This window comes from Gorilla gorilla, chromosome 6, assembly GCF_029281585.2.
Source record: "Gorilla gorilla gorilla isolate KB3781 chromosome 6, NHGRI_mGorGor1-v2.1_pri, whole genome shotgun sequence".
Taxonomy (NCBI): domain Eukaryota; kingdom Metazoa; phylum Chordata; class Mammalia; order Primates; family Hominidae; genus Gorilla; species Gorilla gorilla.
The window spans coordinates 14,245,232-14,272,560 of record NC_073230.2 but is presented as its reverse complement, the minus strand read 5'-3'; the positions used below and the strand labels follow the sequence as shown (position 1 = coordinate 14,272,560).

The following is a 27,329-nucleotide window of genomic DNA, read 5'->3' as shown; positions in this document are numbered from 1 at the left end:
AGGCGGAAGTGCGGTGTTTTAGCCGGTGGCTGCTGTCTCTGGGCGGGCCGTGGGAGGCTCCCGAGGTGGGGGCCGGGGCGGGATGGCTGCAGCGGCGGCCGGGGCCGGGAGCGGGCCCTGGGCGGCCCAGGAGAAGCAGTTCCCACCGGCGCTGCTGAGTTTCTTCATCTACAACCCGCGCTTCGGGCCGCGCGAAGGAGAGGTATGCGGAGGGGGCGGCGCGCGGGCGGGCGGCGCCGGTGTTCCCCGGGAAGGTGGCCCTGTGGTTCTGCCCACCTCGAGGGGCATTGACCTAGCCTGCATTGTGCCAGGTGCGAGTCCGGGCAGGGGGCTGCGGCGGGGACCTGACAGCAGGCAGGGACCGCTTTAGGTCCTAGGTCGATGGAATAAAGCCCCGTCGGGTCTATATCACTCCACACCCCAGGTTGAGGCTCTTTGCGCTTTGCTTTGCGTCAGTTCTGGGAAATTAAAATTGAACTTGGCTTTGTTAAGTGGGTAGTCCCCAACTAGAAGCGTGGAACCAGGGTGGCAGACGCTAGCCTTCAAATGATGCAAGCCTGGAGGACCCTGTAATAGTTTTCGCCCAAATGAGGAAATAAATTAATTTCGGGGTGGGTGTGTGTGTGTGTGTGTGTGTGTGTGTGTTTTCTGAGGTGGTGACGGCGTGTGTGTGTGTGTGTGTGTGTGTGTGTGTGTGTGTGTGTGTTTTCTGAGGTGGTGACGGCGACTTTCTCAAAGGATGTCCGGAGCTGTGTTTTGTTTCCAGCAAGTCAGACTTCTTTTAAAGGCTGTCCAGGCTGGGCGCTGTGACTCACGCCTGTAATCCCAGCACTTTAGGAGGCCGAGATGGAGGATTGCTTGAGGCCAGGGGTTCCAGACCAGCCTGGGCAACATAGCAAGACCCCCAACTCTACAAAAAAAAAAAAAAAATCGAAAAGTGAGCCGGGCGTGGTGGCACGCACCTGTATTTCCAGCTACTCAGGAGGCTGAGGCCAGAGGATCGCTTGAGCCCAAGTGATTGAGGCTGCAGGTGAGCTGTAATAGCGCCACTGCACTACAGCCTGGGCAACACAGACCCCATCTCCAGAAAAAGAAAAAAAAAAAAAACAACTTGTCAGTTCAAATGTCTGGGAACTGACTGGATTTAATTTTCAGGGAGCTATGTGTCTGCAGATGTGCACACCTTTATTTCTTACAAGCATTGGTGTATTACAAATTAGCACTAGGAAAGAAACCTGGAGACTTGAGTTTTCATAAAAATTACCTGGTGCTACTTCAGATGTGACTTCTTGACTATCGAAATTGCCTTTCTGACTGGTGGGCAGTATTTGCACAATGATGAGATAATTCCTGTTCTTATTATTATTTTAAATAATAGAGACGTCTCACTGTGTTGCCCATGCTGGTCTTGAACTCCTGAGCTCAAGTGATCCTCCCGCCTCAGCCTCTGAAAATACTAGGATTACAATTCCTGTTTTTCTAAAACCGGTTTTTGTTTTGTTTTGTCATTAGCATGTGTGACACAAGAGGTCGACATTGAACTTAGCGTTTTCAATAGCTAAGATGAAATGTTTCTATTCATGTTGTGCTTCTGTTTCCTCATGTTTCAGGAGGAAAATAAGATTTTATTTTATCATCCAAATGAGGTAGAAAAGAATGAGAAGATTAGAAATGTCGGATTGTGTGAAGCTATTGTACAGTTTACAAGGTAATACCTCTAAGTGTGCCTTTAGCGTTCAGTGAATTCTTAAAACTGCTGCTGGAGAATTGTCCCAAACATATTTTTTTAACCTTTGTAGGACATTTAGCCCATCAAAACCTGCAAAATCTTTACATACACAGAAGAACAGACAGTTCTTCAATGAACCAGAAGAAAATTTCTGGATGGTCATGGTATTTACATACACAGTGTATCTTTCTGAAATTGTATGGTGAAGTTATGGGTGATCTTTACTGTTCAGAATTTAGGAAAGTTCTCTGGCTGTTGCATCCAAGTAAAATTAAAATAAAATTGGTTGCAATTTTAAAATCAAGTTCTTCCTATTTGCTTTATTCATTCTTGGGGCTGTTTTAAGAAGTTGTGTTTCTGGTGCTGTAGCATGTTCAAAGTTTTTAAATTAAGGCAAAATAAACATGGACTAATGAATTCATTGTATAATTTCAGTTTATCAAACTTTGTAGGTTGTTCGGAATCCTATGATTGAAAAACAGAGTAAAGATGGAAAACCAGTTATTGAATATCAAGAGGAGGAGTTGTTGGTAATGTGTCATTGTTTGTTTGTTTATTTATTTTTTTAATGTATTGCTGAGTATGTTGAATGCCTTACTTGGTCGGATGTAAACTAGGAGGCTTTTGCGGAAGTTTCTCGGGGTATATAGCAAAGGTTTATGTTTATCATTTACATGAGCACAATCTTTTTAAAATGTATATGCACCCTATCTCACTAACACCTTCTACTCTTCATCTATATTGAAAGCCCTCCTAAAGTAAGGCTTACTGATTCACAAATTAGAGTTTCAACACTTCTGGCTGGGAACAGTGGCTCACACCTGTAATCCTAGTACTTTGGGAGGTCGAGGCAGGCAGATTACTTGAGGTCAGGGGTTCGAGACCAGCCTGGCCAATATGGCGGAACCCTGTCTCTACTAAAACTACAAAAACTGGCCAGGGATGGTGGCGCACACCTGTCATCCCGGCTTCTCGGAGGCTGAGGCAGGAGAATCACTTGAACCGGGAACGCAAATGTTGCAGTGAGCCAAGATTGTACCACTGCGCTCCAGCCTGGACAACAGAGCGAGACTCCATCTCAAAAAAAAAAAAAAAAACGCAAACACTTTTTTTCAGCACGCAACTATTGTGGGACGAAGTTTATAAACATTATACTGTTTGGCCAAGAGTCAGTGTACCTTTGCCATCTATCCAGTAGACATTGTTTTTCCCTTGAACTGAGCTGTGTGCTGTGTTTTCGCTTCTGCAGGACAAGGTTTATAGCTCGGTGCTGCGGCAGTGCTACAGCATGTACAAGGTAAGCGTGGCATTCTTTCTCAACTCAGAGTCCAACCACTTACCCCTATCTCTAGGCTCCAGGGTTGTTTAAAGAGAAATCTGTAAATGATTGCAAAGTGACTCTGTATTTGTCTTAGAGAAGAAAATAATGAGGCCTTTGAAACAGGTAGTGAGGTTTATGCCTACATTTATTCAGTAAGTATTGAACTCCCTTCTCTTTTCTCAGCCTTCTAGTAGGAATGTGTCCCCATTGATGAAAAAGCGTGTCTATGTGCTCAAGGAACGTACAGAATGCAGATAATTTTATGATTTAAAAGTTTCAGTGAGGCAGGGCACAGTGGATCACACCTGTAATTTCAGCATTCTGGGAGGCTAAGGTGGGAGGATTGCTTGAGCCCAGGAGTTCAAGACCAGTCTGGGCAATATAGCAAGACCCCATCTCTACAAAAAATTTTTATAAAAGTTAGCCAGGTATCATGGTGCATGCCTGTAGTCCCAGCTACCTGGGAGGCTGAGGTGGGAGGATCCCTCGCTCCTTGGAGGTCGAGGCTGCAGTGAACTGTGATTGCGCCACTGCACTCTACCCTGGGCAACAGCGAGATTCCATCTCAAAAAAAAAAAAAAAAAGGATAAAAAGTTCGGTGATTCCATTTATTAACAGAACACTGAAAAATAAAAAAACAGAAATGTGGGTGATATTATGTATGTAAATTGAAACTTCAGGGTAAGTTGAAATTTTTGAAAGATGCCTAGAGCAATTAGGTGGTTTCATAAATAAGACAGCATCACTTAACAGTATTTTTTTGTAACTTACATTTTTAACTCAAGTTCTCTCATGTAAATATTCTCTGTTGGAAAGAACTGGGAGATTTAATGAGCTGAATTAATAATCTAAAGGAAAAAAGAACTTGTTATACTGAAAAAGTGAGCATAGGAAACTGATTTTTTTTCCTGCAATCTTTTACCTCACTAGCTTTTTAATGGTACATTTCTGAAAGCCATGGAAGACGGAGGCGTCAAGCTTCTGAAAGAAAGATTAGAGAAATTCTTCCATCGGGTAAGTATTTTGAATTTCATTTATAACTTTAGTAAGCATTCAGCAGGTTTTTAGAGAAATATAGACAGACAAGTTTGTTTCTTATATACAAAAAACCCAGAACTTGAAAGTGGCAAAGAGCCTGAGGCAGACCGTCGCAAAACTGGAGCAGCGAGGAAACGCGTGAGGCGTGCGCTCTGGAACCCTCCCTCCAGCTGTGGTATAAGGCAGAGCTTCCTGCATTTGCCCGGGGCTCTTAAAGGGTCCTGGAGACATCGTTTGGCCTCCCTGTGTTTTACCTGCATCTGTCCTTCTGGGCTTACTCAGCAACCATCTTTTGTGTGATAGATTAGTTGATAAGGAAAACTTAATTATTGGAGTTGCACATTCTCAGGGATTAGTTCTGTTCACTAAACGGGCGTAAACTGTCTTGATGTAGGTAAGAGTTATTGACCTTGACAGACTTTGTCAGATTAGCAATTAGGGAGATTTGTTCCAAGTGCTGTCCTCTTTCGTTGTAATTGAATTTTGCATGTTTCACCCTACCTTGTCAAGCTCAGTTTATCTTTTTTTTTTAAAAGGAAACAAAGAGACAGGGTCTTGTCTTGGCTGTTTTGCTCAGGCTGGTTTCAAGCGATCTTCCCTCCTTGGCCTCCCAAAGTGCTGGGGTTAAAGGCGTGAGCCAACTTGCCCTGCCTAGTTTATCTCGAAGCAACAATTCTCAATTTATTTTCTTCTGAAAATACCTTCTGTATCTATTTTTGAATTCGATTTTCTAAAACAGCTTTCATAGCTATTTTTGAATTTTTTTGTTTCTCTGAATTACTTTTCTTTGTTGTTTTGTCATTTTAATGACCACAATTATCCACTCGCATATTATCTCCTGGTTTCTGTTCTTGTCCTCATTTCTCTGTTACCCATCAACATATGGATAGAACTGTTGTCCTGAGTACATATCATTTAGACATGATTTTAGTATAAGATGGCACCCTTGGCTGGGTGTGATGGCTTACGCCTGTAATCCCAGCATTTGGGAGGCTGAGGCGGGCAGACCTGCCGCTGAGGCGGGCAGGTCATGAGTTCGAGACCAGCCTGGCCAACATGGTGAAACCTTGTCTCTGCTAAAAAATACCAAAAAACTAGCTGGGCGTGGTGGCGCACGCCTGTAATCCCAGCTATTCTGGAGGCTGAGGCAGGAGAATCGCTTGAACCCCAGAGGCAGAGGTTGCAGTGAGCCGAGATCGCACCGCTGCACTCCAGCCTGGGTGACAGACCAAGACTCCATCTCGGGGCGGGGGGGAAATAAAGATGGCACTCTCTGTAGTATTAATGGATAGATCCCTCATTAGGTTAGTCTAATTTGAAGAGCATTAAGGCACGGAGTTAATTTTTTTTTTTTTTTTTTTGAGACAGAGTCTTACTCTTGTCACCCAGGCTAGAGTGCAGTGGTGTGATCTTGGCTCACTGCAACCTTAGTCTCCCAAGTTCAAGTGATTCTCCTGTCTCAGCCTCCTGAATAGTTGGGATTACAGGCTACCATGCCCGGCTAATGTTGTAATTTTATTAGAGACGGGGTTTTGCCATGTTGGCAAGGCTGGTCTCAAACTCCTGACCTCAAGTGATGTGCCCGCCTTGGCCTCCCAAAGGGCTGGGATTACAGGCGCGAGCCGCTGCGCCTGGCCAGGAATTAAATACTTGAAAGTGCTAGCTGGGCACAGTGGCTCATGCCTGTATTCCCAGCACTTTGGGACGCCTAGATACGAGAATCACGGAGGCCAGAAGCTCAAGACCAGCCTAGGCAACATAGCAAGACTCTGTCTATACCAAAAAAAAAAAAAAAAAAATTTTTGGCCAGGCGTGGTGGCTCACACCTCTAATCCCAGCACTTTGGGAGGCCGAGGCAGGCAGATCACGAGTCAGGAGATTGAGACCATCCTGGCTAACATGGTGAAACCCCATCTCTACTAAAAATGGAAAAAAATAGCTCGGCATGGTGGCAGGCACCTGTAGTCCCAGCTGCTCAGGAGGCTGAGGCAGGAGAATGGTGTGAACCTGGAAGGCGGAGCTTGCAGTGAGCTGAGATCGCACCACTACACTCCAGCCTGGATGACAGAGCAAGACTCTGTCACAAAAAAATAAATTTAAAGCAGTAAAACACAATACTGAATAAATATTAAGTAGATATGTTTGAACTTTGTATCTTGGAATTGGTACTGAGTTGACACTCAGTTACCCATGTCTTCACCACGGCCTCGTTGTGCTGTTTGCTAGTATGTAATTGTACCATAAATGTGAGTCTGACATAAGATTATTTTCAGTTATCAAGGAGCATTATATTCAGTGTACTATTAGTAAATTTTATGCCTTATTTTTTTCCCACAGTATTTGCAAACGCTACATTTGCAGTCATGTGACCTACTTGACATTTTTGGTGGAATCAGCTTCTTCCCATTGGATAAAATGACTTATTTGAAAATCCAGTCCTTTATTAATAGAATGGAGGAAAGCCTGAATATAGTCAAATACACTGCTTTTCTCTATAACGATCAGCTCATCTGGTAGGTACACCCCAAGGCATGGTATTAAAAGAAGAAATTAAGATAATAAAAACAGCAGTGACTGGATTGATGACAGGTTGTCAAACAGGAACTTGCAGCGGGGAGGATGGGTAGGAAGCATCTTCATAGATATTGTCAAAATAAAGCAGTGATTATTTAAAGCAGAACTAGGGTGATTTGGGTTCCAATTTCCAAGCAGAGGAGTTTAAAACTGGTTGCGTGAAAGATGAAAGGCTGGGCGCGGTGGCTCACACCTGTAATCTTAGCACTTTGGGAGGCCGAGGCGGGTGAATCACGAGGTCAGGAGTTGGAGACCAGCCTGGTCAACATAGTGAAACCCTGTCTCTACTAAAAATACAAAAAGTAGCTGGGCGTGGTGGCGCGTGCCTGTAATCCCAGCTACTCAGGAGGCTGAGGCAGGAGAATCACTTGAACCTGGGAGGCGGAGGTTGCAGTGAGCCGAGATGGCACCACTGTACCCCAGCCTGGCAACAGAGAGAGACTCTGTCTCCAAAAAAAAAAAAAAAAAAAAAAAAAAAAGAGAAAATGTTCCTGTCAGGTAAGGTTTAGGAATCCTGTTTTTATTTTGGAGTTTTTTTTTCTGAAATGATAAATGTTAAAAGCAGAATTTTTATACCTTTTTTTTTTTTTCTTTATAGAGATGGGGTTTACTGTGTTGCCCAGGCTGGTCTCAAACTCCTGGCCTCAAGCGATCCACCCGCCTCAGCCTCCCAAAGTGCTGGGATTACAGGCATGAGCCACTGCACCTACTTTCTTTTAAAGAAACTAGATTTCTTTTTTTTAAATCCAAGAAATCCAAAATGTTATATAAACCAGGAAATTACCTGCTATCGTGAAACTAGGTTTGTGTCCTGCAGTGGGAACAACATGGGCACAAGACTGCCCAGCATATGTGACCCCTGAGAGCTGGGTGGCAACCGAGGTTGTGCACATTTGGCCTAGAGTAGGTGGACAGAAGTCATCAAGGCTTGCAGCTGTTCCGGGACCCTCAAGTTTTATGTTCCCATTGACTAGAGCCCTCTTTCTTTCTTTCTTTCTTTCTTTCTTTCTTTCTTTCTTTCTTTTTCTTTCTTTTTTTTGAGACGGAGTCTCACTCTGTTGCCAGGCTGGAGTACAGTGGCGCGATCTTGGCTCACTGCAACTTCCCCTTCCTGGGTTCAAGCGATTCTGCCTCAGCCTCCCAAGTAGCTGGGATTACAGGCATATGCCACCATGCCCGGCTAACTTTTGTATTTTCAGTACAGACAGGGTTTTACCATGTTGGCCAGGCTGGTCCTAAACTCCTGACCTCAGGTGATTCGCCTGCATTGGCCTCCCAAAGTGCCGCGATTACAGGTGTGAGCCACTGCACCTGGCCTAGCCCAGTTTCTTAATTAGGGGTGTGGCCATATGGTACTACTATAAGGTAAATTCAGCTAATAGAAAAGGCAAAACTAGTTCCCCTAAAATTTACCTTCCCTGCCAAAATCTTGTAGCTCCATTTTAAGAAGAGAAACAAGTTACTGTAAAGAAATTTGAATCCAGTTAATAAACAACTTGGTGGGTTTCCACATGAACTTTATCTCCTAGGAAGACGACACAAATTTCAGGTGAAACCCATCTACTTTTTTTTTTTGTTTTTGAGATGGAGTCGCTTTCTGTTGCCCAGGCTGGAGTGCAGTGGCATGATCTTGGCTTGCTGCAACCCCTGCCTCCTGGGTTCAAGCAATTCTCCTGCCTCAGCCTCCCGAGTAGCTGGGATTACAGGTGCGTACCACAACACCCAGCTAATTTTTTTGTAGAGACGGGGTTTTACCATGTTGGCCAGGCTGGTCTCGAACTCCTGACCTCAAAGGATCCGCCCACCTCGGCCTCCTAGTGCTGGGATTACAGGTGTGAGCCACTGTGCCCGGCCTCCACCTACTTTCTAATTTGACAAATAGTTTATCAGGCAACCTTACGCTGTACTGACTCAGCTATAGTTGCTTTCTGTGATATGTACACGATGTTACTAATGTGAAATTCTGCTGTGAAATGTAGGAGATGGGAGGCTAGTTGTGCTTCTGTAGCATCAGGTCTGCAGAGGGATGGCTCCTCCACAGATGGAAATGACAGGACGTGCTTGCAAGTCGCACGCATCCACGGCGATAGGGAGATGTAGTGTGACAAGCCAGAATCCAGCAGAAGTGGCCCATGGCCTTGTTTCCACCAAAAAGAGAAGGGTAGCTGAGATTCTGATCTCTGGGACAGAACACAAGCCCCGCCATGGGTGCAAACTCCTGAGAGTGAGGAAGAGGGAAGGCTTAGAGCAGAGGGTGTTCCAGGAGCTCATTCTGGGAGACCCTGGAGCCAGAGTGACCAGCAGGGTTGGCCCTTTGAAGCCTGGAGTCACAGGACAATCTGGCGCCCAGCTCTGGGGATCCTGTTGGCATCGTCATCTTTGTCATCTTGGAATAGCATCTGAGGGGTTGAGCAGGGCACAGCTCTGGTGGCTGCATAGAACTGTTCTGTTGTCACCTCCAGTGTGCTCGTGGGGAAAGGTCAGTCCCAGGAAGTAGCAACAAAAATAACCTTCAAGAAAAACAGCCTCTTACTCCAGGTGCCAACGCTTACACCTGTCATCCCAGCACTTTGGGAGGCTGAGGCAGGAGGATCACTTGAGACCAGGAGTTCAAGACCAGCCTGGGCAGCATAGTGAGACTGTATCTCTACAAAAAATGCAAAAAAAAATTAGCTGGGCATTGTGGTGTGCACTTAAGAGTCTCAACTACAGAGACTACAGAGGTTGAGGCTGGAGAATCACTTGAGCCTGGAAGTTTGAGGTTGCAGTGAGCTGTGATAGCACCACTGTACTCCAGCCTGGGTGACAGAGCAAGACCCTGTCTAAGAAAAAGAAAAACAGCATGTTTTGACGGAATTGCTTATTCCAAAGCTGTTATATTAAATACCAAAAAGACTTTTAAGCCAGGCGTGGTGCACATACCTATAGTCCCAGCTACTGGGGAGGAGGAGGCAGAAGGATCGCTTGAGCCAGGAGTTACTTGGAGACCAGCCTGGACAATATAATGAGGCTCTGTCTCTACCAAAAAGTGGAAAAAAAAAAACTTGTCACAAGCAGAGTATATATTACCCTTATGTATTTACTTAGTATATTGCTTTGATTTTGTTTTTGAGACTGAGTCTCATTTGCTTGGTTGCCCAGGCTAGAGTGCAGTGGTGTGATCTCAGCTCACTTCAACCTGCGCCTCCCAGGTTCAAGCGATTCTCATGCCTCAGTCTCCCAAGTAGCTGGGATTAGAGGTGTGTGCTATCAGGCCTAGCAAATTTTTATATTTTTTAGTAGAGACGGTGTTTCGCCATGTTGGCCAGGCTGGTGTTGAACCCCTGACCTTAGGTGATCTGCTCACCTTGGCTTCCCAAAGTGCTGGGATTACAGGTGTGAGCTGCCGCGCCTGACCACCTTCACGGTCTTTCAGTGATCTTGAATAGAAAACCCCCAGATCCAGCCTCATTGTCTGTCTCCTTTTAAAAAACCGATTCCAGAGTCTGATACCTGCTAGTTTCTCTGTGCTTTTTCCATGTGCTGCTCCTTCTTGCCTCATTTCAGATCAGATGGTTTGCCTGAAAGCTTGTTTTTCTCCTCCTCCTCTTTTTTCACCGAAGATCTGGAGAATTAAAATCCATGTACATTTCTGAGACCTAGGATCACGTTCCCTGTCTACAGCACACCCATATTTTCCCAGGGGACTAGGGGAGAGAATGTGGCATTACCATATAACCCAGGAAGCTAAGAGACATCTGCTCCTGAAATGAAACAGTGTGGCTTTGGAGGTTTCCTGCATAATCCTACGCGGAATTCAACCAGAGAGTCCAATCCCTTGTGACTTTTTTTTTAATCTCAAATGGCATGTAAAATACAGGACTGTAGGAGTAGCCTTTTGCAGGTCAGGATAAAGTTCCAGTGCCTGGACTCGAGTTTAACTCTTTACCTTCCTTAACTTCGCGGTCAGGTGGTGAGCCTCTTGATATAATGTTAAAGAAAAAAGCACCAGTAGTCCCAGCTACTCAGGAGGCTGAGGTGGGAGGTTCGCTTGAGCCTGGGAATCGGTGGCTGCAGCAAGCTGTGGTCACACCACTGTAATCCAGCCTGGGCGACAGACGAGACTCATCTCTTGAAAAATGAAAAAAGATGAGGCCAGGCACAGTGGCTCACATATGTAATTCCAGCACTTTAGGAGGCTGAGGCGGGAGCACTGCTTGAGTCCAGGAGTTTGAAACCAGCCTGGCAACGTAGCAAGACCCCCATCTCTACATAAAATACAAAAATTAGCTGATGGTGGCGCACGCCTGTAGTCCCAGCTAGTCCGGAGGCTGAGATGGGAGGACCGCTTGAGCCCTGGAGGCCAAGGCTGCAGTGAGCCATGATCGCACCACTGCTTCCAGCCTGGGTGACAGAGCAAGACCTTGTCTCAAAAAAAAAAAAAAAAAGAAAAGAAAAATTTTTTTAATAAAAAATCAGCTTTATCCAGGGCTTCAAATTCTTTGGAAAAGTTTGACAAAGTATACCATATAAATTCAGATTTACCTCAATGCTAAGAATTATGTTTAGGAAAAAGGAAACTTATTTTGATCTCAGGTAGAAAAATAGATTGAGTTTTAAGTAGCTTTAGACTTTAAAAAGTTAGAATTTATTCTGTGTTACTAAAAATGACTTGAAAAAAAAATTTTTGTTTAATGAGCTTTATCACAGCAGTGGAAAGACAGAAGACACTTCCAAACGTTTAACCCAGTGCTTTTCTGTTGTTGCAGGAGTGGATTAGAACAAGATGACATGAGAATTTTATACAAATACCTTACCACCTCCCTTTTTCCAAGGCACATCGAACCTGAGGTATGATGGGTACCATAGCTGCACACAATTACATCCAGGGGCACAGAGAGGGCAGGTGGAGTGAGATGGTGGTGCATGGGGGTGTTTCTGATCGTTTCTGATGTATGTTTTGTCTTAGTGTGATATTTATGTCACTGTATATCAATTAGCACAGAAAACCACATGCAGCTCTCCTCCAGTATGTGACATTCAGATGTGATACAGAAAGCATCGTTTTGTGTGTCTGTGTGTTGGTTTTTTTGTGTGTGTTTTTGTTTGTTTGGTTTTTGAGACGGAGTCTCGAACTTTCGCCTGGGATGGAGAGGTTCAAGCAATTCTCCTTGCCTCGGCCTCCCAAGTACCTGGGATTACAGGCGCCTGCCACCACGCCCAGCTAATTTTTTTGTATTTTTAGTAGAGACAGGTTTCACTATGTTGGCCAGGCTGGTCTCGAACTCCTGACCTTGTGATCTGCCCACCTTGGCCTCCTAAAGTGCTGGGATTACAGGCGTGAGCCACCGCCCCCAGTCCACAAAGCATGTTTTTAAGAGGAGTGAGTCATTGAGTAGAGGAAAATTGGATTTTATTTTACTTTTAATTTATGTATTTTATTTTATTTTATTTTATTGATTGATTGATTGATTGATTGATTGGGACAGAGTTTTGTTCTTTTCGCCCAGGCTGGAGTGCAATGGTGCAATCTCAGCTCACTGCAACTTCCGCTTCCTGGATTCAAACAATTCTCCGGCCTCAGGCTCTCGAGTAGCTGAGATTATAGGCACCTGCCACCATGCCCGGCTAATTTTTGTATTTTTAGTAGAGACGGAGTTTCACCATGTTGGCCAGGCTGGTCTCGAACTCCTGAGCTCAGGTGATTGACCCGCGTCAGCCTCCCAAAGTGCTGGGATTACAGGCATGAGCTACTGCTCCTGGCCAAAAAATTGGATTTTAGATCGGGTTCTAGGAACCTTTAAAATGCCAGTGATCTTTAAAACAATCGACCTGTGTAGTCTTTTCCTCTATCAACAGGAGACCTAATTTTCAGTAGATGTTTTAGTGCCTACCTGGCTTTCCACTCTAGTACTTAATTTCCCGGTTTCCTGCAGAGAACTTTTAAATGATACCACTGTGTTCTCCCCAAAGTATTTTCAGAGCTTAACACACAAAAATCATTTTGGCTCAGTTGAACTCACTCTCTTCGCTTGTTCATTCCCTCCCTCTTGTCTTCCCACTCTCCAATTTTTTTTTTTTAAGAGACGAGGTCTCACTTTGTTGACTCGGATGGTCTCAAACTCCTGGGCTCAAGCGGTCCTGACACCTCAGCCTCCCAAGTAGCTGAGACTACAGGTGTGTGCCACCACACCTGGCTAATTTTTTGTAGAGATGGGATCTCGTCATGTTGCCCAGGCTGTTCTCAAACTCCTGGGCTCAAGTAATCTGCCTGCCTTGGCCTCCCAAAGTGCTGGGATTATAGGCGTGAGCCACCTCACCTGGCCAAAAATTTAAAAACTAGCCAGGTTTGGTCACACATGCCTCTATCAGGAGGCTGAGGTGGGAGGATTGCTTGAGCCTAGGAGTTCAAGGCTGTAGTGAGCCATGATCATGCTGCACGCATTCCAGCCTGGGCAACAGAACAAGATCCTGTCTCTAAAAGAAAAAGACAAATGGCATGGAACCAATTAGTAGATAATGCTGTTTTTCAAAGCTTGGAAAATAAATAAAAAGTCTGATAAGTCATTCTCAACATTAAATGTATTTGCAGTTAGCAGGAAGGGATTCTCCAATAAGAGCAGAAATGCCAGGAAATCTTCAACACTATGGAAGGTAGGACTTCTGTTCTTTGATTTATGATACTGGGTTTTCTTTCTTTTTTGACTCAGAGTCTGGCTCTGTTACCCAGGCTGGAGAGCAATGGCAAGATCTCCGCTCACTGCAACCTCTGCCTTCCCAGGCTCAAGTGATTCTCATGCCTCAGCCTCCGAAGTAGCTGGAACTACAGGCATGAGCCACTATGCCTGGCTAATTCATTTTGCATTTTTAGTAGAAACAGGGTTTCATCATGTTGGCCAGGCTGGTCTTGAACTCCTGACTTCAAGTGATCCACCTGCCTTGGCCTCCCAAAGTGCTGGGATTACAGGTGTGATCCACCATGCCTGGCCTATTATCTTTTTGGTAAAGATAATATGGACATTGAAATATCTTTGTGCCATCTGATTGACAGTAATCAACAAAGGAAAGTTTGTTTCCAATGAGTTAAAACTTACTTTAGCATACCTTTTTTTTTTTTTTGAGATGGAGTGTCTCTCTGTCGCTCAGGCTGGAGTGTGGAGTACAGTGGCACGATCTCAGCTCACTGCAGCCTCCATCTCCTGGGTTCAAGCAATTCCCCTGCCTCAGTCTCTCGAGTAGCTGGGATTGCAGGTGCCCACCACCACGACCAGCTAATTTTTGTAGTTTTAGTAGAGACGAGGTTTTGCCATGTTGGCCAGGCTGCTCTTGAACTCCTGACTTCAGGTGATCCACCCAGCTCAGCCTCCCAAATTACAGGCGTGAGCCACCGCGCCCAGCTGGCATATTCTGATATGGTGTTTGCCAAATAGCAGCTGGCATCAAAAGCAACTGGTGTGTATGAAGTGGGAGTGTGTTCTGTTTCTAGATTCCTGATTCTCATTCACCTCGTTGAATCAAGTCATGTCTGTTCTTGATTTTAAGATTTCTTACTGGACCGTTGAACCTCAATGATCCAGATGCAAAATGCAGATTCCCCAAGATTTTTGTAAATACAGATGACACTTATGAAGAGCTCCATTTAATTGTTTATAAGGTAACAACTTTTTTCCTTCCAGCATTAATGATTATGCTGAAGTGGATCTTTCTTGCATGTGTACACGAGTGCATGTGCAAACCTCTTAAATGTTTCTTGGAAAAGATATTGGAAGTTCTGATTATGGTAAAACTCAAAATGGGTGTTCTTCCAGCGTAATAAGTTTATTTTCAGCTCCTTTTAAACAGTTTTGTTATTAGTGAAAGAGGAACTGTTTAAGATTGTGATTTATAAACGTGTGAAGTCTCACGTGCTCTCAAACCAAAGGCTGTCAGAGGTTGGTGCTGCCTGTTCTCGAAATGGCTCTGGATGGGGGCCGTAGCCATGTGTCTGTGCATATGCTGCTTTTGCTCTGATTTTAATGCTGTGGGCTTGCTAATTCCATAAGGATCATATTTTGTTTCTGTCAGGACATCGTCTTGTAAGGATATGTACTCAGGTTGTGTTTCTAATTAAAGGCAGTTTTTGATTCAAGAAAGAAGACGGAGCATGTGCACGTGTTTCTCTTCTTTCCTGCCTGAGGCTGTGGAGAAGTTTTCATTTACAAAGGCTCAGAAATGATGCTGTGGGGGAACAGGAAGGAGCGGGATGTGTCAGGATGAGGGAGTCCTGTCCCTCTCTGGAAGGTAGACGGGACTTGTAAACCATGCCTGATAGAGGGCGGTGCCGGAGCAGGCCTGGAATATGAGTGGCAACCCTGTGCTAAGGCAAGGACCCACAGCCCTGTGGAAGCCCAGAGAAGCTCCTGACTTGGAGGAGGTCACCTGAGGAGTCAGAGTGGGGCCTGGGCCTGGAAAGGTGGGGAAGGGAAGTGAAGTGTGGCAGAGAGGCCAGTCAGCCTCCCCTCCCCCCATCCTTGCACAGACAGGCCCACGGCTGAGCATCCATCCCTGGGTGACAACTGAGGGTCTGTTTAAAGAAAAGAAACAGTCTGAAGAGACCCAGAGTGGCTAACGTGGATGTCTGCCCCTGAGAATGAGGCCCTGCTCATTCTGGCATTTCTTTCTCCCAGACAGAACTGAGACCTTCATCCTACACTCAGAGTGAAGCCTCCATCTCTGGTCAGCCTTCTGGTTCCCTCATTGTTAAATATGGCTGCAAAAACAAAACTAGAGGTCTCGAAAGAAACATGATTCTGAGGACAGACAAGAACTTTAAAAATTAGTATCCACTAATTAGAAGAGTTGTATCTATTAATATAAAATTGAAATGGACCAGGTGCAGTCCCAGCACTTTGGGAGGCCAAGGTGGGAGGATCACTTGAGGCCAGGAGTTGGAGGCCAGCCTGGGCAACATAGTAAGACCCTGTGTCGACAGGAAAATGTTTAAAAATTAGCCAGGCATAGCAGTGCTCATGTGTAGTCCCAGCTACTCAGGAGGCTGAGGCAGGAGAACCACTTGAGCCCAAGAGTTGGAGGCTGCAATGAGCTGTGATCACACCACTGCATTCTAGCCTGGGTGACAGAGTGAAACCCTCTCAAAAATAATGAAACTGGTATCAACAGTTTCATATCCAGCACCAGACATTATGTGACAGTGGAAGAGAGACTTGCAAAGTTCTGAGAGAAAATGAATTTGAGCATAGAGTTCTTTGCCACGCCAAGCAGTCAACCACAGATAAGACAAAAGAAAGACATTAGCTGGGGCATGGTGGCTCAGGCCTATAATCCCAACACTTTGGTAGGCCAAGGTGGGCGGATCACCTGAGGTCTGGAGTTCGAGACCAGCCTGGCCAACATGGGGAAACCCTGTCTCTACTAAAAATACAAAAAATCAGCCAGGCGAGGTGGCGCACGCCTCTAATCCCAGCTACTCCGGAGGCTGAGGCAGGAGAATCACTTGTACCCGCGAGGTGGAGGTTGCAGTGAGCTGAGCTTATGCCACTGTGCTCCAGTCTGGGCAACAGAGCAAGACTCTGTCTCAAAAAGAAAAAAACACGTTAAACATGAAAAGCCTCAAAAAGTTTACCGTCATGCTCCCTTCCTGAGGGTGTTACACAGGGTCATCCGTCAGCAGAATAAGTGAGCACACCAAGAAGGAACACTTGGGAATCCAGAACAGTAGTTCTCATGTGTGAGACGGTACAAGGAAATCTTGGGGTGATAAGGCTCTTCAGGTCTGCTGGCGGCACCCCACCTCCAGCACCTCCGTGACAGCAGGAGGAGGGAGGGCTCTAGGGTTCAAGCCGCCAAGATAAAAAGATGTTTCATTCATCACATGGTGTGCTTGAGAGTCAGTTAAAGTTGGGCTGTGACAGACTGGCAGGGAAGGGGAGATTGCAGGAAGAGCATACAGAAAGATGTGGTCTGAAAAAGCAAACCAAAATGTTGGAGATGTAATTCAGAGCAGGAATTGGAGTAGGAAGAATGTCCGTTTGTGTATCGAGTGAAAGTTTGAGACCTCATCTCAAGAAAAAAATCATTCTCCTTTGAATGACCCAGGTAATGACTGAAATCTCCGTAACCCTGGTGTGTAACATGCTGTCGGCTGCATTTCTAGTTTAGAGTCAATCTACAGACATATTTTGGGGTGTGATAATGGGATTGTGGCTATGTTAAAGGGTCCTTACCTTTTTCTTAATGACTTTGAGATACAATGCACGTACCATACAACTCACCCTCGTACACTTAAAATGTACAGTTCAGTGATTTCTAGTTGCAAAGTTCATGAGTCTCCAAGACCATCCTCACTTCTGACACCCACTGTGAGTTTGGGAGTCCCCATGACCACCTTTAGGGTAAGAGTTCGCTAGAAGTACTACAGGACTCAGAAAAGGCTTTCTACAGCAGTACCCCTGAGCCAAAGGCCATGTGTTCCAAAACCCGCGGGAGGTGCCTGAAACCGGGGACAGTACCAAACCCTTCACTTACTGTGATTTTTCCTGTACGTACATGCCTGTGATAATGTTTATAAATTCAGTACAGTAAGCGATTAATAAGGCTGGGCTCAGTGGCTCACACCTGTAATCCCAGCACTTTGGGAGGCCGAGGCAGGCAGATCACTTGAGGCCGGGAACTTGAGACCAGCCTGGCCAGTGTGATGAAACCCTGCCTCTACTACAGATACAAAAATTAGCCAGGCGTGGTGGCATGCACATGTAATCCAAGTTGCTCAGGAGGTTGAGTCAGGAGAATCTCTTGAACCTGGGAGGCGGAGGTTGCAGTGAGCCAAGATCGTGCCACTACACTCCAGCCTGGACAAGAGTGAGACCCCCATCTCAAAAAAAGTAATAGTAATCGTAATTGGACGATGACAGTCTACTGCAATAAAAGTCATGTGAATGTGGTTTGTTTCCCCCTTACCTCAATATTTTATTATACTGTCCCTCACATAACAGAAACTATGGGAAGCAAAACCAGGGAGAAGGAAGAATGGCTGCACTCACAGCTGCGGTTTATTACAGTGGAAGAATACAGGTTAAAATCAGCCCAGGGAAGAGGCGTGTGGGGCAGGGCCCAGGAGCCGCCAATGGAAGGACCAGGAGTCCTTCTATTTGCTTTAGGTTGGTTTGGGTTGGTTTTGTTTTTTGGGTTTTTGTTTTTTGTTTTTTTTTTGTTTTTTTTTTTGGTTTTTTGGTTTTTGAGATGGAGTCCCACTCTGGTGGGAGCTTCCGGCTGTCCTCTCCCATTGGGGTCATGTGGACAGCCCAGTGAGTGTTTCCCCATCGAGGATGTGTGGCTGTCTCTATGGAGTGTTGACATCCAGGGAAGCTCACCTGAGCCTCGAGATCCAGAGATTTGATTGGGGATTGGCCACAGAGACACAGCTGGCCCCACATGGCCAGCCTTAGTCTCCAGCCCTCCAGAGGTGGAGTGGGTGCTGTACGGGCTTGGGCTGTAAGGGGTATTGGCCTGTAATTTTGTTTTCTTGTGATATCTTTGGGCAATGCTGGCTTGATAAAATGTGTTGGGAAATGTTCCCTCCTATTTTTTTGGAAGACAGTGAAGAATTGGTGTTAATTCCTCTTTACATGGTTCATAGAATTCACAGTCAAGCTCTCTGCACCTGGGCTTTTCTTTGTGGCAAGTTTTAAAGTTAACCGTTTATGCCCAGTGTTCCATTATTGGAACACTAAGCTTGGAGTTATTTATATCCTGCTGAAGGTCATTGCCAAGGTCTCATTTTTCACAAAAAAGATTTACAACCTCCAGCATAAATGGGTTAATCTCTATACTTGTTACAGGTTTATTTTGATTTTGTTTCTTCTTGAGTCAGCTTTGGTAGTTTGTGTCTTTCTAGGAAATTGTCAGCTTCAGTTAATTTATTTGATTTGTCGGCATGGGGTTTTTCATGGTACTGTAGGTAAAGCCGGATACTCCTTCGTTTTTCCTGTAAAGTCAGTAGCGATGTCTCCTCTTTCATTCCTGGTTTTAGTAATTTGAGTCTTCTCTCTTTGTTTCTTGTTGTACAGTCTAGCTAAAAGTTCTTCATACTTCTGGAATCTTCACAAAAGGAAACGTTTTACAATCTTGGTCTTTTCAGAGAACAACTTTTGGTTTCATTTATTTTCTCTATGATTTTTCTCTGTTGAGTTTGTTTCTGCTCTCATGCTTTATTATTTCCTTCCATTTTGCTTTAGGTTTGTTTGGGTTTTTTTGTTTTTTTGGTTTTTTTTTTTGAGACGGAGTCCTGCTCTGTCACCCAGGCTGGAGTGCAGTGGCACAGTCTCAGCTCACTGCAACCTCTGCCTCCCAGGTTCACATGATTCTCTTGCCGCAGCCTCCTGAGTAGCTGGGATTATAGGCGCACCACCACGCCCGGCTAATTTTTTTGTACTTTTAGTAGAGATGGGGTTTTGCCATGTTAGCCAGGCTGGTCTCAAACTCCGGACCTCAGGTGATCCGCCCACCTCGGCCTCTCAAAGCGCTGGGCTTACAGGTGTGAGCCACCACACCCGGCCCCACTTGCTTTAGGTTTAGTTGACTCCTGTTGTCCAGGATCTTAAGACGAAAGGTCAGGTCACTGATTTGAGACCTTTCTTCTCTTGAGACAGGATCTCGCTCTCGGAAGTGGGAAGAGGTACTGGGGCAGGTGGGAATGTGAGTTCAGGATCGGAGGCTGTGGCTGGTGGAAGGCGGCCAGCGGAGGAAATAGAATGCTATAAACCATAGAGGAGGAGGGGGGAAAGCAGACGAGGGGTCACACCTGTCATGACGTGAGCAGGAAGTCAGTACAATGCCCAAAAGAGGATACGTTAAAGAGTTAGGATAACGCTGTTGTCTAATGACATTGTAAAGTGGTTGCCGGGGAGGAGGGTCAGAGAAGGAAGTCTGTGGCTTTCATCATCAGGCTTGGTGTTCTGCTCAGCCTTTTTTAACCATACATTGCTTTGATAACTTTAAACATTTTTGGTTATCTGTGGTCCTGGTTGTTGTAGGTTGCTAGGTCTAATGTCATAACTGTAATTATTTGCTATAATAAAGTGAGACAGGATGATATCCATTTGCTGTCTTTGTAAACTTGTGTCAATGGAAATCGTCACAGAATAATGGACAGTTTCTGCCAATTCTCTATTCTCTCTGGACTATACATAGAGAGACTAGAACAGTGAACCCCTAAGTCCCCATCACACAAGTGAATAAGATTCTGGTCTTCGTTGCTTCTCCACGTTGTGTTGTTGGGTTTGCAAGAGCATTTTAAGTCATCACGTCCGTCACGAACACTTCCCTGTGCCTCTCTGATGAGGACATCCGTGGTAACCTCCCCACTGGCGCTGTCACACCTGACAAGGTGAACAGCACTCCCCTCGCATCATGGAATGGGCAGTCTGTGTCCAGATGGCTCTAGTTGACCAAAAAGCAGCTTCTTACAGTTGACTTCTCCGCATTGACTTTGAACAGATTGTTATTATATGAAAGTCTCCTTTTTTCCACCATTTCATAACCTCTGGTTTGTTCTGTCTTCCCAGGCCATGAGTGCGGCTGTGTGCTTTATGATCGACGGTGGGTACGCATCTTTGTCTGATTTCAGCCTCAGCTTTTTGTACTTTGCTGCATCCTATTCTTAAGTGATAAAGATGTTTTGGGGGTTTCGGTTGTTTGGGTTTTTTTTTGTTGGAGACAGGGTTTCACTCTTGGAGTGCAGTGGCATGATCATAGCTCACTGTAGCCTCGACCTCCTGGGTTCAAGTGATCTTCCCACCTTGGCCTCCTAAGTCGCTGGGACTGCCAGCACACACTGCCGGACCCAGCTACTGTTGTTGTTGTTGTTGTTTGTTTAGACAGGGTCTCACTATGTTGCCCGGGCTAGTGTCAAACTCCTGGGCTCAAGCGATCCCCCCATCTTAGCCTCCCAAAGTGCTGGGATTTCGGGCGTGAGCCCCCACACCCAGCCCATTAAATGATAAATGTGTTGTCATAAGCAATATAGAGGCATAGAGAGGAGCCCTGTTCCCCATCTGGGACACCCCTGTCTCCTTAACTAGCCATTGCTCATATTTTTTAAGTCCTAGTTTTCCCGCTAGTCAGCAGTAGAGTGTGGGCATCTTTCTGTGCCCCGCCGACTGCGAGCTGGAGACAGCAGTGGTACCTCTCTCGGGGGGTTTCTGAGGATCGAATGAGGTCATGTCTGTGAAGCACCTGGCCCACGAGTGCTACGTAATGTTTGTCAAATAAACATACGACCTTCTGAGGTCTTTCTGGGATAGGCAACCATTTACCACCCCACAGGGTGTGCCTCAGTCAACTTTTCACAGTGAGATAGGTCTTCGCCTTTTTTTCATCTGAAATGTAACCGGTTTTGTATCTTCTGTTTCTCTTCTATTTGAGGAGCAGAGGGGGGCCTGAGCATTCATTGTTTGTTTTCCCAGACCAGTGAGGTTTTCGTTTGAATACTGTTGTTCAGCGTCGCACGGTAAAATGAATCTTACTGGTATTTTTTGTCATGACTTGCCAGCCTCTATCCACCCAACATTGGATTTTTGCCGAAGACTGGACAGCATCGTTGGGCCCCAGCTCACAGTGCTGGCCTCTGACATCTGTGAGCAGTTTAACATCAACAAGAGGATGTCTGGGTTTGTACTTTGCTTTCGGTTCACTTTCAGGCATTGAACGGCTTTTGAAATACACGTAGTTTTTACTTACAAATACGGGTGGTATTAACAGTCCTGTGTTCTCGTGGACTGTAGAGGATGGTGCTACGGGCCATTCAGGCCTCTGTCTGAAAGGGTCCTGGGGCAGTCACCCTGAGTGTTTCTGCCCCACGATGGCAGCTGGGGCTGGGCCTTCTGTTAAATACCTTCCCTCAGCTCCCCCCTGAGTGGAACGTCCCATTTCACTAGCCCAGATGGTTACGTTCACTTGGACAGTAGTCATCGGCGTGGTCTTGGTGTGCACAGACTGAAAGCATTTTGCCTCTCGTTGTGTGAAAATGTGTAGGGGAAACTGGCTGGGATGTGGGGCACTGGGCCTGGGTACTCAGTCTGGCGGCCTGACGTGTCTACACTGAGTGGGAGAGGCGGGATTCACTCCTCCGGCTCTCTAGACACTGAATGTCCTTGAATTCTTTCTCCCTGGCTTTTTTTTTTTTTTTTTTTTTGAGACAAAGTCTCACTCTGTCGCCCAGGCTGGAGTGTGCAGTGGCCTGATCTTGGCTCACTGCAGCCTCCGCCTCCCAGGCTCAAGCGATTCTCATGCCTCATCCTCTTGAGTAGCTAGGATTACAGGCGTGCACCACCATGCCTGGCTCCTTTTTGTATTTTTAGTAGAGACGGGGTTTCACCATGTTGGCCAGATTGGTCTTGAACTCCTGACCTCAAGTGATCCACCTGCCTCAGCCTCCCAAAGTGCTGGGATTACAGGTGTGAGCCACCGCACCCGGCCATGCCTATCTTTTCTCAATATAAAATAGTTATTATAAAGTGAAAGTGAGGCGATGGAAAGCACTTTGCGAAGTTGAAGTCCTGCTTTTAAATGGGCTCTCTACACATTTGAGAAGTTACTAAAATGCTGTGAATTTCTGCATACGCTCATGGTCTTAATGTTCATATGTTGTTTTTTGGGTTTTTTTTTTTTTTTTAAGACAGACTCTCAGTTGCCCAGGCTGGAGTGTGCAATGGTCTGTTCTCAGCTCACTGCAACCTCCGCCTCCCAGGTTCAAGCGATTCTCCTGCCTCAGCCTCCTGAGTAGCTGGGTGCCATCATGCCTGGCTAATTTTTGTATTTTTGTAGAGACTGGGTTTTACCATGTTGGTCAGACTGGTCTCGAACTCCTGACCTCGTGATCCACCCGCTTCGGCCTCCCAAAGTGCTGGGATTACAGGCGTGAGCCACTGCGCCCGGCCCATATGTTATTTCTGCATGGTCTTGTATAACCGTGGGCCTCTAAGAGCGCAGAAGCGAGCAAAGGTGAAAGCACCTCTAGGTTTTGTACAACAGTGTGTGGATTACTGCTGTCAACAGCTTACATCTTTGTTGGTTTTTTATTTTTTGAGACAGAGTTTCACTCTTTCACCCAGGCTGGAGTGCAGTGGCATGATCTCAGCTCACTGCAACCTCCAGCCCGAGTTCAAGCAATTCTCCTGCCTCAGCCTCCCGAGTAGCTGGGACTACAGGTGCGTGCCACCACACCCAGCTAATTTTTGTATTTTTAGTAGAGACGAGGTTTTGCCATGTTGGCCAGGCTGGTCTTGAACTCCTGACCTCAGGTGATCCCCCCACCTCAGCCTTCCAAAGTGCTAGGATTACAGGCATGAGCCACCATGCCCAGTCAACAGCTTACATCTTGACAGTGCTGCTGAATCATTGAATCCTTTGGCCGTGAAAATACCAGGTTTTCCTTTGTGAAGGAGGCAAAAGTGAGTTAAATCGGTTTGGATCATGCAGGTTATCAACTAACAGATGGAAAGTGACAAAGTGTAGTGACCATAGAGAACGTGTCACCTTTTTTTTGTGTGTGGGTTTGTTTTTGGAGACAGGGTCTCCTGCTGTCTCCCAGGCTGGAGTGCAGTGGCGCAATCATGGCTCACTGCAGCCTTGACCTCCCAGGCTGTAAGTGATCCTCCTACCTAAGCCTCCCCGGGAGCTAGGACTACAGGTGTGTGCCAGCACGCCTGGCTAATTTTTGTATTTTTGTTAGAGGCGGGGTTTCGCCATGTTGCCTAGGCTGATCTCGAACTCCTGACCTCAAGTGATCCACCTGCCTCAGCCTCCCAAAGTGCTGGGATTACAGGCGTGAGCCACTGCTCCCGGCCCCACAGAGTGTTTTGAGGATAGAAGCTTAACCCGATTTAAGTTCCTTGTCTACCCAGACAACTCAATTTACAACTCTTTCCAAACACTTTTTCTTGTCATTATACTTTCCTTAACCTTAGGGCACTATGAAAACAAATTCTGGTTTTATAAGAAGTTTCTTTACATGTTCCTGGAAACTGAATCCTCCACATTCTTTCTTTGCCTGGATGTAGAGTATTTCATTAGTACCCCATTTGTCCGGAGGTCGGATTTCCGGTACCCCCAGCCCTCCAGAACTTGGCTGCTCACCCTGAAGCAAGCAGAGGAGGCCTCTGAGCCCAGGGGCGGGGCTGTCCTCAGGCTCCATCCAGGCCCCAGGGTGGACACTGAGGGTGCAGGGAGGGGAGGGGAGGGGCCCCAGGAGCAGTGAGGCCCAGCTTTTCCCACTCGGTCCCCGAGGAGGTCACAGACTCTGACCTGGGAGGCAGTGTCGTAGCATTGCCTAGTCAGTTTAAGAAATAAAAAGGTATATCCCATTTAAAATGTTCATCAGACTGCAGTGGAAAAGGCGACTGCGTTTTACAGTGATGTCCACTGGGGATGATATGAGGGAAAGCTTCGTTACATAGTGTCGTAGGCTTCCCTCATGAGGCAGGTTAATTTCCACGAGACACTCATTCCCCGCACCGCGGGAGGAACGAGATGTTACTCTCCTCAAGCAGGGGTCAGCAGACTTTTACGGTAAAGGACCCAGTAATAAGTATCTCAGATGTCACGTGCTGTATGTAGATACGTGTTACAACTACTCAACTATCATTTTGGTGGGAAAGCAGACAACACATGAACATGTGGCAATGGCGAGGTTCCCGTGAAACTTTGTTTAGAAAAAGAGGGCCAGGGCCGGGCGCGGGGGCTCACGCCTGTAATCCCTGCACTTTGGGAGGCCAAGGCGGGCGGATCACAAGGTCAGGAGATCGAGACCATCCTGGCCAACATGGTGAAACCCCGTCTCTACTAAAAATACAAAAATTAGCTGGGCTTGGTGGCAGGCGCCTGTAATCCCAGCTACTCAGGAGGCTGAGGCAGGAGAATCGCTTGAACCAGGGAGGCGGAGGTTGCAGTGAGCCGAGATCGTGTCACTGCACTCCAGCCTGGGTGACAGTAAGACTCCATCTCAAAAAAATTTTAAAAAAAGAATCTAGTTGTATCCGGTCGGAGTGGTACCGTCTTCGTGACATGTTTTCACAGGTCTGAGAAAGAACCCCAGTTTAAGTTTATCTACTTCAACCACATGAATCTCGCCGAGAAGAGCACAGTTCACATGAGGAAAACGCCCAGTGTGTCGCTCACTTCCGTGCACCCGGATTTAATGAAGATTCTCGGTGACATCAACAGTGACTTTACCAGGTGATTCCAGCCACTTCTCCAATCAGGCGTCCCCTTTCTAAGAAGAGAAAAGACACAGAAAGTCCCTTCAAAGCCCTTTCCATGGGGTTCAAGCGTGAACCACCTTCATGGGCGCCGCTTCCAAACAGACCCGGGAGCCCTGAAGTCACCGGTTCCCTCACACTGCACTCCCTGAGCCTTTTAAATGCCACGTGCGCCCGTTCCATTTCCTGTTCTTGGTTTGGAACGCTTATTCTCACAGTCTAGCCATATGAGTAACGAACGATTGCATTTTGACACTCGTCTTGCAGAGTGGATGAAGATGAGGAGATCATTGTGAAGGCCATGAGTGATTACTGGGTTGTTGGAAAGAAGTCTGATCGGCGGGAGCTCTATGTTATTTTGAATCAAAAAAATGCAAACCTGATTGAAGTAAATGGTAAGTAGGATTTGGTATTTCAGGAGAATTTGAAAAGTTGTCTTTTCATTGCATTAAGAAACATGGTTAAAAAATAGATAAATAGAACAAATCATGACTGTTGAGATTCTAAGCAGGTGCCTCTGCTCCACATTTGATCCATTTTCTGTTCCTTGGAAAACTATGACAAGACCTTCCTGTAGCACAGGAAACTTGGCAGTGGCCAAAAGAAAATTATTTTCTACAACTCTAAAAAAAAAAAAAAAAAAAAAGTGACTTTATATTAAGAAATGTCCCCCTTTTTTTGGAGACAGGGTCTTACTTTGTCACACAGGCTGGAGTGCAGTGGTGCAATCATAGCTCACCACAGCCCCCAACTCCTAGGCTCAAGCAGTCCTCCCACCTCAGCCTCTCGAGTAGCTGAGACCACAGGCATGTATCACCAAGGCATGTGTCACCATACCCAGCTAATTTTTTTTTTTTTTTTTTTTTTTTTTTTTTGTGGAAACAGAGTCTTGCTCTGTCGCACAGGCTGGGCTCAAACTCCAGGCCTCAAGTGATCCTCTGGCCTCCCAAAGAGCTGGGATTACAGGCGTGAGCCACCTTGCCCAGCCCAAAATGTCCTTTTTTAATATCCTGTGATAAAAACATATCTTTTGTGGGGAGAAGCTGCCAGGTTCACGTAGCCATTTACAACTATCCCTCTGTACACAGGCAGAAGGTGGCAGACATTTTCTCCTGCCTTCCCGCCAAAGCGGCCAGCCTTGCCCACTGCACGGGGTGACCCGGCAGCTGCTGTGCTGATAAGCTCGGCTGCCCTGGAGAGGGTACCTCACTCAGCAGAGCTGCCCCCTTGGGAGATGCCCCACATGTACACTGTGTGGAAATTCAGTGTAAGCATTTTTTTCCCCTTGTATCTTCTCGGGCATACTAAATTTTTCTCTTTATTAGTAATACTTGTGTTAGTCATTGTGCGCACTAGAGACATCAGTTAATGCAAGCCTGATCTAAACTGTGAATGTGGTAAGATCAAAATCCTGACCCCTCCCTCTGCGGAGCACTTGGTCTGCAGCTCAAGGTTGCTGTCCGTTTCTTTGTTGTTCCATTAGTTGTCCCAGGATGACAACCTTGTGCTTGGTGTGTGTCACCAGCCTTGTGCTTCTAACCCCCTCCCCTGGGTGTCCCGGGCACTTTGCAGTTTCTCAGGCCCCGGGCAGCAGTGTTGATAGGCTCAAAACTCCTGAGGCCTGGTAGGTTTTGTAGGTGGTTTTTTCCCCTCTTCTACTTGTTAACATTTCTTGGCTGGGCATAGTGGTTCATGCCTGTAATGCCAGCACTTTGGGAGACCAAGGTGGGCGGATCACCTGAGGTTAGGAGTTCGAGACCAGCCTGGCCAACATGGCGAAACCCTGTCTCTACCAAAAAATACAAACATTAGCAGGGCGTGGTGGTGTGCACCTGTAGTCCCAGCTACTTGGGAGGCAGAGGCTGCAGTGAGCCAAGATCACACCACTACACTCCAGCCTGGGTGACAGAGCAAGACTCTGTCTCAAAAAAAAAAAAAAAAAATTATTGCCTAGTCTTCTGGGATTTAAGGTCAAAATCAATGCAAATATCTCTTCCTAATTTTACCCAAGAAGAATGTAATTGTATATCATGTAACCTTTTAAGTGAGTGCCTCTTCCTTCCTCACTGTTGGGTGTCCTTGTTGCAGAAGAGGTCAAGAAACTTTGTGCAACGCAGTTCAACAACATCTTCTTCTTGGATTGACAGATGACGGCTCACCGAGAGCATATCTAAAAAACACTCTGCAAACGTTTGGTCACATGCAAGTTAGTGGTCATATGACGGACTGCATTCAGGACAAGGGTAAAGCAATACTTGCTTTGAAGAATCACATTTCGACTCGGTCTGCTGATCTCCTGAGGTTTTTAGATTTTAAATATTTATGTGGAATTAATTAAAGGTAGTCGGCTATATCGCTATCATTTCATTCTTTTGACATTATGTGAATATTTTACTGGAAAATAAGACTAATAAATTGTTAAAAGTTTTTAAAA

General features: G+C 46.0%; 2 protein-coding genes across 4 annotated transcripts in view; one reads left to right on the top strand and one right to left on the bottom strand.

Moving 5' to 3' along the window:
• On the top strand, positions 1-27,329 carry LOC101143855 (vacuolar fusion protein CCZ1 homolog B). Of its 2 annotated transcripts, XM_031012839.3 has the most exons (15): positions 1-202; positions 1,611-1,708; positions 1,800-1,893; positions 2,182-2,259; positions 2,979-3,026; positions 3,981-4,064; positions 6,426-6,601; positions 11,411-11,492; positions 13,234-13,295; positions 14,184-14,295; positions 20,204-20,237; positions 21,190-21,307; positions 24,714-24,872; positions 25,163-25,290; positions 26,984-27,329. In XM_031012839.3, exons 1-15 carry the CDS (start codon positions 83-85, stop codon positions 27,037-27,039), a joined length of 1,449 nt encoding a protein of 482 aa, XP_030868699.1. In that variant the 5' UTR covers positions 1-82; the 3' UTR covers positions 27,040-27,329. The 2 variants fall into 2 exon arrangements, with proteins under 2 accessions (XP_030868699.1, XP_055202510.1); XM_055346535.2 differs by lacking the exons at positions 13,234-13,295; positions 14,184-14,295 and having other exon boundaries at positions 12-202.
• The window catches only part of LOC129523491 (radial spoke head 10 homolog B-like), a 62,203-nt gene continuing 44,862 nt past the window's right edge, over positions 9,989-27,329 (bottom strand). Inside the window, exon 22 of one of the 2 annotated variants that reach the window (XM_055346494.2) lies at positions 9,989-10,266. The gene's annotated coding sequence lies outside the window, so the exon portion shown is untranslated. Of the gene's footprint in view, positions 10,267-24,817; positions 24,910-27,329 lie in introns of those variants that run through there. The other variant, XM_055346499.2, reaches the window with a different exon arrangement.